The sequence below is a fragment of the Ahaetulla prasina genome, chromosome 3 (genome assembly GCF_028640845.1).
Source record: "Ahaetulla prasina isolate Xishuangbanna chromosome 3, ASM2864084v1, whole genome shotgun sequence".
Lineage (NCBI taxonomy): Eukaryota > Metazoa > Chordata > Lepidosauria > Squamata > Colubridae > Ahaetulla > Ahaetulla prasina.
In genome coordinates this window covers 110182165-110195324 of record NC_080541.1, presented here as the reverse complement: position 1 = coordinate 110195324, position 13160 = coordinate 110182165, and the positions used below count along the sequence as shown (strand labels likewise).

Sequence of the window (13160 nt, the reverse complement as noted above, 5' to 3'; positions counted from 1 at the left end):
TGAACATATTATTGCTGAAGTTTATAAAATGTTACTGAAACTGAATTTGGAAAGTGAACTGTATGATTCAGTGAAAATGAATTGTATGATTCTGTCGGCAAGAAACTTTGGATATAATGTGTTGCTTGAACAATGGGAAAATATGTGGATGAAAGGTTTAAAATTCACACTAAACACACTAATTCACACTAATTTTTTAAAAAAATTATAAGATGATGTATCGCTGGTATTTAACACCAGATATGTTATGTAGAATGTATAAAGGTATTTCAAATGAATGCTGGAAATGTAAAAGTCAAGAAGGGACCTTTTATCATTTATGGTGGACATGTGATAAAGCAATGACATTTTAGATTCATATTTTAATACAGAAAATTCTTAAAATGCTGAAACCAGAAATTTTCTTTTGGGTTTAATGGAAAAAGACTTGGCAAAAAAATGCAGAACTTTGATTTTATATATGTTGATGGCAACAAGACAAAAATGCACAAAAATGAAAGGACACCTTGATTCCCACCATGGACAAATGGTTACAGAAGATGATGGAGTTGGAAGAAATGGCTAAATGGACCATTTTGATCAAAGAAAATAATGTAAGTACTTTTGCTGCTACATGGAGACCACTTCTGGACTTTGTGCTAGAGGTGGGAAAAAATGAAACTTTGATTTTGGGTCTTACAAATTGTTATGTTGTTACAGAAATGGCTAGTTTATATTATTATGGAAAAATAAAAAGTTGAGGTTTGATGTTAATGTTTTATGGAAGACAATACTTTTTCTTTTCTCCTTCTCCTCCGTACTTTTCTTTCCCCTTTTCCTCCCCATTGTGTCCTATTATTTGCATTTTATTTTTGTATTTTTTTCTATAATCTAATAAAATGTTTTTAAAATAAAAAAATAAAAAAGAAATGAGACATGTAAATTATCTGTAACTTTTGTGATCTCATCCATTGTTCACAGATGTACAGTACCATGGTGCCATTGAAGGAACATTGAATTGGCTTCAAACCATGTGAGCTAGTTATGAGCAAAATGAAGTATAATAAAATGTCAGTACCAAGGAGATACATAAAAGGTAGAGATAAATACGAAATACTGTCCGTCTTAATTTTCTGTTTTTTGCCCAGGGTATGAAGTTCTTAAATAATTTACATAGATGAAAAGCAGAGCAACATATGAATTTCCAAAACATTTGATGTATAAATGTGTCTTTCATTGAGAATATTTTTAAATTATTCCCTTTTTGCTTGCAGTAATGATACTGACATAATTTCAACAGCAATAAAACAACTTAACTGACAATACTCACTATTGAGGACACTATCAGTCCTCAAAATTTACAGCCTTGGATCAATGGGTTTTATATTGTTTTTCCCCTTCATGTATAACAAATGAATTTTAAAAAATGGAGACTAGTTTAAACCATATAAAATCAGGAGTGCTCTTATTTTCCTGCCAAGTAGTGGTCATGGGAGCCGAATCTTTCATATTTGCCTCCAGTCTGATGAGTTGCTGTTGATCAACTTCTTTAAATTAAAGGTTTCAAGACAGCTACAGAGTCACTTAAATAGGCAGGCCATCAAGCTCACATTTAAGTAGTTTGTCAATTAGCCAGTTTAGTGTTATGGGTAGCTATATCAGATGCCTCCAGATCAGCAATGTGGCTAACTCCAATTATGACCTTTATTGCTTTACCTTGCTGCACAGTTACTATTTTGGAACATAGCAGACTGGCAAGTGAAATAAATTGAGCCCAATTTTATCTGTACAAGTTTGATTTAGAATTCTTGGAACCAGATAACCTCTGTACATTTTTTTGTCTCTGCAACATACAACCAGAAAAGTAGACAATCTCTTGGAAAGGTCAACATTCTTATTTCCTCCATATTCTGTACCTGATCTCCATCCATCCATCCATCCATCCAAGCATTCATTCATTCATTCATTCATTGGGACTTTTTAGTGCTGGTTGTTGACTTAAAAAATTGGGCCCCTAAATATTTTTCTAATCAATGTATATTTTCCCACCTTACAGAAAGATTGTTAACAGCTGTTGTACCTGTGATTATAGAAGACATAGAAATCCATGACTCATATGGCTGGAAGGGACCTTGGAGGGCTTCTAGGTCAACCCCCTGCCAAAGGCAGATGTTATTGCATCCTGGACAAATGGTCGTCCAATCTTTTCTTGCATATCTCCGGTGATAGAGCACCCACAACTCTGGGGGGCAAACTGTTCCTTTGATTAATTATTGTCACTGCCAGGAAATTGCTCCTTAGTTCCAGGTTGAATTTTCCTCTGATGACCTTCCATCCATTGCTTCTCGTCCTATACTCAGATGCTTTCTAGAATAAGTCAACCTCCTCATCTCGCTGACTGCCCCACAAATACAGTAACTGTCCAAATGGAAAGTCCAGTGCACAAACTCAGAAATAATAGCATCCAGTAATTCTCATTTTAGTACGGAATTCAGTGATTAGTCTGTTCTTCAACATTTGAACATCCCACTTTCTTTTTATATTATTAGACCACTCATTTTATTCTGCAATGCTTCAAAACCTAAGGCATTAGCCCTGAAGGCTGGAGATTATTCCACCTGGAGGTGGTATTTGGGTTCTAGGTACTAAAAGGCTTGACTCCAGGGGAGATATTGAGAGAACTTACTTCCAGCCAGCAGAGTGGCAACTACCGTTGATTGTATGTTAATATGAGAAAGACTTGTTGCCTATTATGGAGATTTTATTATTGATTCCCATATACAGTAGACAGTGACCATCTTCCATCTTTCATCATTTAATCTTATCCTGAAGGCGGATAGTCAGCCTCACCAAGACATGGCTGAACTTTTATCTGAGAGGTACCTGACTTATAGTCTGGTTATATCTTTTATAGTCTTTTCTGCAACCCATGTTGGCCTTTACAGATTTCTAGAAGCCTTAATGCATTTGTTGAGGAAAAAATAGAAATTGGTCTTGTAAAACAGAAGTCCCAACTTTCACCAAAAAGCATTTTAATTTTTTCCATAATTGAAATGTTAACAATAGATCTATTGAGCAAATGCTGGGATTTACTTCCAAACATTGGCCTTCCATAGCCATCAAATAAATGAACTTCTGACAAAAGGCACAACAAATTAATTAGATTTGCAAATCATAAAGGCAATACTTACATGTCTTCAGCAATTAAGTGTTGAAGGCCAAGATCTTAAGCCTCATGCTGTATGGTACTCAATTCATTGTGTAAAAGGATTCGTCTATTTAAGAAATGATTCAATCCACCTTTTTTGAGAACATTTTTTTTATTTTCCTCAATCATCAGGAGATAGCCTTGAAACTATATCTCCCAAGATTTCACACATTTTCTATTGGAAGCCTATGGGTTCTCCATTTGTTGCATTTGGATATTTTGAGTATTTGGATTAAGGACCAACTGGAGACATCTGGGTTATGGGCTGAATTGGGAAGCTAAGAAAATTTAGCCAAAGGCAATGAAGGAGCATATCTATATTGTTCTCAAGGAAACCTAATGGAACATTACCTATTCCCACCAATTTACTGAGGAACTTATTTAATTTTTTAAAAAAGGTTAGCCTGGTAAAAATTATCCTGAAAAACTCCATTTGGATTTCTAGAATGTATTGGTTGACTGCTTCATGAGCTACAGATTAGTATTTCAGTTCCCAGCCTTGGCAGCTTAAAAGGGTAGGGGCTTCATTTCCAAATGTCCTCTTTCTGAGAATTCTGGGAGTTGAAGTCCACAGATCTGAAAGTTGCCAAGTCTGAGAAACATTGCAAGAATCAGTATAGAATTAATATAAGAACATTAGAAGAATAAAATTTATTTATATTTATATCATAAAAGGTAAAGGTTCCCCTCACACATATGTGCTAGTCGTTCCTGGCTCTAGGGGGCGGTTCTCATCTCCATTTCAAAGCCGAAGAGCCAGCGTTGTCCGAAGACATCTCTGTGGTCATGTGCCTGGCATGACTAAATGCCAAAGGCGCATGGAACGCTGTTATTTTCCCACCAAAGGTGGTCCCTATTTTTCTACTTGCATTTTTCACATGCTTTCGAACTGGTAGGTTGGCAGAAGCTGGGACAAGTAATGGGAGTTCACCCTGTTATGTGGCTCTAGGGATTCGACAAGCTCAGCATCTTAGCCACTGAGCCACCGCATCCCTATTTATAACATACAGACTATTATTATTATTTATTATTTTATTATTTATTTGATTTTTATACCGCCCTTCTCCCGAAGGACTCAGGGCGGTGTACAGGCAGAATAAAATGAACAATACAAAATACAATTAAAACGGAATTTAAAAAACTTATTCAAATTGGCCTGAAAATTTAAAAAATTTACCAAACGCTAAAACCCCATTTAAAAGATAAAATATGATTTTGAAGCATTTCTTTGAATACCATTATCATTCCAAACCTATTTACTTACAAAAAACATTATAGATTTGTAACTCAATATCCTGATTTAGCAAATGCATTATGAGCTCACGTTTTTAGGTATTACTGTTATTGTAAATGTAAAATGAGTGAGATAGATAGATAGAATCCATGAGCTAACGTGGATATACTTCAAGTTTTGCCCAGGGGGGCTTTACGTTCATTTATTGGACTCAAAGTTTGAGCAGCTTGCTATTTGTGTTGTGGACTAATTAGCCATTGCCTGGGGAAATAATCTGTGCTTGTTTGTGGCTGGCTTCGGTTGGGACAGTTATAAAGCTGGGTGAAGAGAACTGCTGAGGGAAGACAAATAAAACCCTCCATAAACCATACTAATGTATGAGTGTGAGTGAATAGGGCAACACAACATGAAATTTAGCTCTGGTGCCTCCCATTGCTCTTCATCATTGGTGACATTTTTCTATATCTTGATTGTAGTTGACCTGTGGTAAATTAAATTGATTGGATATGATTTGGAAAGGCACACACCTCTCTATAAAAGGCCTCACAGCTGGCAATGTATACTGTAGCCATGTAAAAGCCATGAGATCAAAGGAACTTCCTGCAGAGCTCAGGGACAGAATTATTGCAAGGCACAGATCTGGGGAAGGCTACAATAAAATTTCTCTTGCACTGTAGGTTCCTAAGAGCACAGTAGCCTCCATAATTCTCAAATGGAAGATGTTTGGCACAACCAGGACTTTTCCAAGAGTTGGTGGCCCGGTCATACTGAGCAATCAAGCAGAAGGGCCTTAATAAGAAAGATGACCAAGAACCTGATGGCCACTCTCTGAGTTCTAGAGATCCTGTGTGGAGATGAAACAGATTTCCAGAAGGAAAACCATCACTGCAGCCCTCCAACAATCTGGCTTTAGGGCAGAGTGGTTAGACAGCAGCCTGCCCTCAGGGCAAAACACATGAAAGCCCACTTGGAGTTTGCAAAAAAGCACCTTAAACTATGTGGAACAAGATTCTCTGATTCAAAGAAACCAAGATTGAACTGTTTGGCTTCTATTCTAAATGTTATATCTTGAGGAACCCAGGCACCACTCATCACCTGCCTAATATCATCCCAACAGTGGAGCATGGTGGTGGCAGCATCATCATGCTGTGAGGGTATTTTTTAGCAGCAGGGACTGGGAGACTGGTCAGGGTTGAGGAAAAGCTGAATGGGCCGAAGGTTCGCTTTCCAACATGACAACGATCTAACCACACAGGAGTCACATGGCTCTGTGAGTGTCTTAAGAGTAGCCCAGCCAGAGCTCTGGCTTGAACCCTACTGAATATCTCTGGAGGGACCTGAAAATGGCTGTCCACCAACTGTCACCATCCAACCTGACTGAGCTTCTGAGGATTTGCAAGGAACAATGGCAGAAAATCCCCCAATCCAGGTGTGCAAAGCTTACCATGTCATACTTAAAATGATTCTATGCTGTAATTGCTGCCAAAAATTATTTAACAAAGCATTGAGTGAAATGCCTGAATGCCAATGTGATATTTCTGGTTTTTTTTCCAATGAATTTACAGATATTTCTAAAATTCTGTTTTCACTTTATCATTATAGGATACTAACTGTAGATTGATGAAAAAAATAAAATGAATTTCAACAATTGTAGAATCAAGCTGCAACATAACAAAATTGACAAAACTGAAGGGTATCTGAACACTTTCTGAATATACTGTAGATAGAGAAATACCAAAACTGATCCTAAAGTGATAAAACAAAAATACAATTTTGAATGACTATCAACTACTTCAAAACCAGAAACTCACCTCTTTAGCTGAATCTGGGATCAATTCTGTCCCATTCCTAAGTTCCCCATTATTTGCAAAAACAGGAATGTTGGGACTGAAAATCATAAGGTCACTCTTGGCACCAGCCTCTGCACTCACACCTGCCAGAATGTGGCTGTGGCGATTGGAATAGGACCAGCTGCCCACTTCACTGGCACACACCAGGGTGGCCATGCCAGGGCCATAAACCATGGGTTCCTTTGCCTTGCAGTGGCATCGCAGGGCCACATAGATGAGAGCGGCCAGCAAGAAGAGGCTGGAGACAGAGCAGATGGCAATGATCAGATAGACGTTGATCGAGTCCACCAGGGACACAAAGGTCTCCCCTGACCTGGGGAGGTTAATATCTGTTTTCATTGTCTGACCACTTGTCACAAGTGACACACTCAGGGTAGCTGTGGCTGAGAGTTGAGGTTTTCCATGGTCCTTCACAAGAACCAACACACTCTGGATTTTGCTTCCTTCTGATTCATCCAAAGAATATTTGGTACTCACCTCACCGCTATATTGCCCTACAGTCCATGGACCATTGCTTTCTTCAATCAGTTCATACCTTAGCCATGCATTGTATCCAGAATCCGCATCCAAGGCATGGATCTTGCCTACAATATGCCCAGGCATCACAGGGACCACGAGAAGAATCAGGTTCTCTTCTGATGATCTTGACACAACAGGTGCATTGTCATTCTCATCCATCACAAAGACTTGAAGAGTTGCATTGCCACATAAGGTAGGCATCCCAGCATCCTTGGCTCTCACCTGGAACTCTAGCAGTTTCAACTCCTCATAGTCCAAGGACTGCAAAGCATAAAGTTTTCCACTCTCCGAATGTAGAGAGATGTAGCTTGACAATGGCCAGAGCTTTTCATCTATCCAATAGGTGATCAGGGCATTTTCAGCTACATCTGGGTCCATGGCTGATACTGTAAAGATGTGAGCACCAGGGGGATTGTTCTCCTTCACAAAGACTGTGTAGGAGGGTTGAGTGAAAGCTGGAGCATTATCATTTATGTCACTGATAGGCACTAAGATGGTGATGCTAGAAGACAGTGGTGAAACACCTTGATCTTCCACTGTCACAACCATCCTGTACTCAGCCACCTGCTCCCTATCCAAAGGTGCTCCAACAATTAGGGAGTAGTAATTTTTGAATGTGGACAGTATTTTGAAAGGCACCTCAGAGGGTTGTAGAACACAGGTTACTTGTCCACTAATTCCAGAATCCTTGTCTGAAGCACTCAGGATAGCTACCACAGTCCCTGGAGTGGAATCCTCTGGCAATGGCACAGAGAGAGAATTCACAAATACTTCTGGACTATTATCATTCATGTCCAATACATCAACAAAAACTTCACAATGTCCTGATAATGGAGAACTGCCTTTATCTTCTGCAACAATTTGAAGTTCATAGCAATTAATATCTTCATAGTCCAATTTTCCAATTATTCTGATTTCCCCAATATCAGAATTTATACTAAAAATCTTTGTGAAATGTAAAGGTACTTCTTTACTAAAAAAATAAGAGATTTCCCCATTTACCCCTTCATCTAAGTCTGTAGCATTCAGAGTAATGACTAATGACCCACTAGCTGTATTTTCTAGCAACTTTACCCTGTAAACAGATTGATTAAACACAGGATGGTTGTCATTGACATCCAGCACATGGATGACGAGCTGAACAGTTCCTGTGAGTTTTGGTTCACCACCATCAGTAGCTGTCAGTATTAAATGATGCACAGGGCTCTCCTCTCTGTCAAGTGGAACCTTCAATAGAAGTACTACAGATTTACTCTCATCTTCATTTTTTCCTGAATCAAGAATAAAATGGTTGCTTGGGCTGAGCTTGTAAGTTAACAGAGCATTAGTACCAATATCTGCATCAGAGGCTCTCTCTAATGGAAATCGGGTACCAGATGCTGTTATCAGTTCAGCCATGCTCAGAATCTGTTCCCTGGCTGAGAAGATGGGAGCATTGTCATTAATGTCTTTGATTTCAACCTCCACATGGAAGAACCTCAGAGGCTTCTCTACAATCACCTCCAGATGAAGGACACAGTCTGCATTCTTGGCACACAGCTCCTCCCTGTCTATCCGGGAATTTACAAATAAGATCCCATTCTGCAGGTTTACCTCAAAATAGTCCTTCTCTCCTTTGGACAGCATCCGGAACATCCGAGGCACCAGCTCACTCACCTCCAACCTCAGATCCTGGGCAATGCGGCCCACAAAGGTGCCGTGCTGGGATTCCTCCAGCACAGAATAATGGAGCTGGCCGCTCCCCATTTTCCAGGCAGTGTAGAGCAGAAGCAGCTGCAGCAGCCCCTTCGGCCAGGTAAGCATTGCAGACCCAGGCACAACACCAGCAAGCTCTTCTCTTTTTCTCTAAATATCTTGTCTCAATGGTGTCAGGAGCAGAGACCATCTACCCCAGCCATACTGGCAATGCTTTCATAGGTTGAGTCATGGCTTGTTGAGCTTTCTCTGTTGTTCAAGATTTCCCTTGTGGATCTGGCTGGCAAGAATGTCTGTCCCTTTAAGGGAGGGGCTCTGCATTTTCAGTTTCATTTAGAGAGTTTCCTTAGGAAACAGCGACCTCTTGTGATGAAAATTCAAAATGAGAAACACACTTCCTTTCTTCATTGAGCCTCTGTGATATTCTTTCCTTAAGGCTTCAAGGGCTTGCTTCAATCCTTCATGTATCTCTGATGAGTTTTCCTTGTTTTGTTCTTTAACTACTATATTAATTTAGATCTTATATTGATCCCTTGGTGCTTCCATGGAAATGCATTATAATGGAATGGATATTTGTCTGGTTCTCTGGCCATCTTTCCCATTGCTCCCAATAGGTAGATGGGGGGAAGTTGAAGTAGTCGCAAACCATTTGAATCAGACCTTTGAACAAGATCACAAACATTGGAACATTAATTCCAAAGAAACTCATAACGGTATTCCAATGCTATGAAAGCAGAAGTACTTTTCTAGTTTTATTTCTGAGTTTGGCTGGATATGCAGCCCCTGAACCTTTTAGGCAAATGACAAGCAGGGCAAGTTCTCAAAACTCATGTGATGCCGTAATTGGTTTGTTCCAGAAATAGATTACATGTTGCAATTAATCTAACCCATGTATTTATGACCCCTATTTAATTTTGTACTAAATCTTTTGAGAAGGAAAAGATACTGAAATTCAAACATTTACTCTTTTATTTAGTTTCAAGTGACTTAATGAGTCTGTTGCTACATAACCTCATATAAGAATTTTTCATTGTTTTTTTTTCCTTTATACACACACACATACAGACACACTGAACATCTAAGCATCATAAAGGAGTTTGTACCTTTACTTTTCATAGCTCAGAAGAAAACAGTAGCAAATTTGGAGCTGGCTGACAAACCATACTCAATGAGTAGTGGTAATACTCAGTGGTAATACTAATAATGGTACTACATCCACATGGAGAGATGTAGTGGGGTACCACAAGACTCCGTCTTAGACCCAGTACTCTTCAATATCTTCATAAATTACTTAGATGAGGGAATAAAAGGGGAACTCTTCAAATTTGTAGATGACACTAAACTGGTATGAATAGTCAATACCCTAGAAGACAAGTTCAGGATCCAAAAAGATATTGACAGACTTGAACAATGGGTCCTATGCAACAAAATGAATTTTAATGTAGAGAAAAGCAAAGTTTTACACTTAGGCAGGAAAATCAAAGGTATAAGTACAGATTAGGCAAGACCTGACTCAGAAACAGTAACTGTGAGAGGGTCCTTGGAGTCCTAGTGACATCTCTCAGATACAGAAGATTATCTAAAAAGTCACAATCTCCAATTAGGATGGCATGCTTTTTTATGGTATGTTAAGAATAGAATTAATAGATATTTTCAAAGACACTATGTAAGGAATGCGCTACTCTTAGTATGGGAAAAGCTAAAATCTAAATGAAAATACCAGATGGCTTTCAACAATGGAAGCATTTGTTCACCCAAATTTAGTAAATCTTGAAAAAAAATTAACATATAAAGATATTTTAAATGTGGAAGGGGAACTAAAACCTAATCAAGAACTACAGGAACAGGGTGTTGATTTATCTTGGTGGCCACAATGCAAATAAATTTGAGGTAGGAAAAAGACGTTAAGATTTACGGCTTTTATAAAGAGCAAACAACATTTAATCAAATATTGTTAACAGTGGATGAAACGTTAATTAAGAAATTATTTTTTTTTGTTAAGCCTAAAAGTGGAAGATAAACAGATGAAAGAGGCAATGATAGTTTGGGCAAAAAAAATTGGATATAACATAAAATTAGATAATTGGCAAAAACTTCTGGAAAGAAACTATAAATTGATGATGGCAACTATGTATAAAGAAAATTGGTATAAAATGTTTTATAGGTAGCATTTAGCACCGACAAGATTAGCAAAAATGTTTAAAAACATGTCCACCAAATGATGGAAATTTAATCAAATACCAGACACGTACAAAATGTGGTGGGTGTGCCCAAAAGTGGAAAAAAAATTGGATGAAAATCCATACATGGTTAGAAAGAATGTTAAAAGCCTCTCTAGCTTCTTTTAAAGCTAATCTAACTACTAACATGTGTTTTGTAAAGTATCCATCCACTCTTTAGATGAGGGGATAGTGGGTTCTTCTGTGGGTAGTTCAGGCATGGGGCTGAAATCCTGGCCTGTTGCTACTCTAAAAGAGATAAAACCAGTACTTGAGTGTACAGAGTTATTAAATGCAACTTCAGCAAAAGGTAAAAGTTCAGTCTGTTTATCCTGTTGAAAATTAATAAAACATCTTAAATATTGTTCTAGCACTGAGTTCACTCTCTCACAATTTCCGTTAGTACACGTGTGATGCGATGAGCTCAACCCCTGGGTGGTGCCAAGTAAGCTAAAGAATGCCCTCCAAAATTTGGAAGTGAATTGAACCCCTCTGTCAGAGATGATTCTTTGTGGTGCTCCATGAAGCTGATAAATGTGTATTAGAAATAATTTGGCTAAAATTTTAGTAGTTGGGATGTTTTGGCAAGGTATAAAATGTGCCTGTTTTGAAAACAGGTCTGTCACGACCCAAATGACAATATTCCCCATACTTTGTGGCAGTTATACAATAAAATCCACAGCAATCTCTCTCCAGGGCGCTGAAAGTTTGGCTACTTTCTGTAAGAGTCCCGGGGTTTTCCTCTGATGTTATTTTGCTGCTGCAGAAATGGGGCAGCTAGCTACATAGCTTTCTATGTCCTTTTTTAGTGATGGCCACCAAAATTGTCTTTTAATTAGGTGTAAAGTTTTCACAAAACCAAAGTGTCCAGCTAATTTGGAGTCCTGCACCTTGCCATTAAGCATAGACTTTGACTGGCTAGAACATACAACTTCCCTCCCACCCAAGCTAAGTCATCTTTCATCAGACAGCTAGATTTGTGGTTCAAAAACCATTCCTCAGTGGCCATTGCTTGTTTAAAAGTTTGGGTGATATCACTGTCCATCAATGTTTCTTGTTTTGTTTGGGATCTGGTGATTACTTTAGCAGCCAGTTGGTTGTTTTGTACTATGGGTTTGATTACATCTGACTTGCACTATTGTATTGCAATTTTCTGGATAATGCATCTGCCTACAAGAATACCTACCCGGGGGGAATTTTTTCCCCCAGGGTAGGTATCTGAGAGCAAAATCAAATCATTTAAAGTACTGAGCCCTTCGTACTTGTTTTGGGGAGAGTTTCCTTGGGGTCTTTAGGGCTTCTAAACTTTTTTGAACAGTCCAGACTTCAAAAGGGATCTTGCTCCCTTCTAGGAAATGCCTCCAGGTTAAAGATGCCCAACGAACTGCATAAGCCTCTTTTTCCCAAATGGCCCACCTTTGCTCAGTCTCATTCAACTTTTTGGATGTGTAAGCACATGGTTGTAGTTGGTCTTGCTCATTTTTCTGAAGCAGGACTGCTCCTATTGCCACATCACTGGCATCTGCTTGTATGATGAATGGTTTCTCCGTGTCCAGGTGTTTTCGAATTGGTTCTGCTGAGAACAGCCGTTTAGGTTTTTCAAATGCAGCTTGGCATTCCAGTGTCCAGTTTAAAGGCTGTTTCAGTTTTGGGTTGCCCTCCCCTTTCATTTTTAAGAGCTTGGTAATGGGGAGGGCAATCTGAGCAAAAGCGGGGATAAACTGGTGGTAAAAGCTGGTGAATTCCAGGAAGCTTTGTAACTGTTTACGGATGTGGGGTGGTTCCCAATCAAGCACAGCCTGCACTTTTTGAGGGTCCATTTCTAATGCCCTGGTGTTAAATGCGGTACCCCAAATAGTCATTTTTTTCTTGGTGGAATTCACATTTAGAGAGTTTAGCATAAAGTTTGGCAGAGCAGAATTTGTTTAAGACAGCCCTGACTAGTTTTACATGTTTTGCTTTGGTCTCAGTATACACTTACATTAAAATGTTGTTCAAGTAGACCAGGACCCCTTATACAAATACTGATGTAGCACTTCATTTATTAATTGCATAAACACTGCAGGGGGGGGGCTTGCAACCCAAAGGGGAGCATTTTGAATTGATAGCACCCAAGGGGGGTGTTAAATGCAGTTTTCCACTTGTCCCCCTTCTTAATACTGATTCAATAGTAAGCCTCCCTTAAATCCAGCTTTGAAAAAAAAATCCCTTTAGCGAGATGTGCTACCATATCTTTCATAAGGGGGAGGGCAGGGGTGAAATGCTCCTGGTTTGGACCGGATCGCCTGATCTAGTAGTGATGGTGGCAGGTGGCTTGGAGAACTGGTAGCAAAAATCCCTGCCCCCACCCCCCACCCCAGCTGAGCTGCGCGATCATCAGAGGGCTTTTTTTTTTTACTTTTAAAAGCATTTTTTCTTCCACCAGAAAAATTCTTTTAAAAGTAAAAAACAAGCCT

At 39.0% G+C, this 13160-nt stretch overlaps 2 protein-coding genes across 16 annotated transcripts in view; both read right to left on the bottom strand.

Moving 5' to 3' along the window:
• Positions 1-13160, bottom strand: part of LOC131194158 (protocadherin alpha-5-like) — a 274200-nt gene that overhangs the window by 219457 nt on the left and 41583 nt on the right. For 6 of the 15 annotated variants that reach the window (XM_058174860.1, XM_058174866.1, XM_058174870.1 and 3 more), the window contains exon 1: positions 6233-8938. The exons of 4 other annotated variants lie outside the window; for them this stretch is intronic. In XM_058174860.1, the coding sequence (XP_058030843.1) occupies positions 6233-8593 (2361 nt within the window). In that variant the 5' untranslated portion in view covers positions 8594-8938. Of the gene's footprint in view, positions 1-4781; positions 4903-6232; positions 8939-13160 lie in introns of those variants that run through there. 5 more of the 15 variants (XM_058174854.1, XM_058174853.1, XM_058174868.1 and 2 more) reach the window with 4 other exon arrangements.
• The window catches only part of LOC131194161 (protocadherin alpha-5-like), a 69962-nt gene continuing 61673 nt past the window's right edge, over positions 4872-13160 (bottom strand). Inside the window, exon 3 of the mRNA XM_058174878.1 lies at positions 4872-4902. Within this exon, the coding sequence (XP_058030861.1) occupies positions 4881-4902 (22 nt within the window). The 3' untranslated portion in view covers positions 4872-4880. The remainder of the gene's footprint in view (positions 4903-13160) is intronic.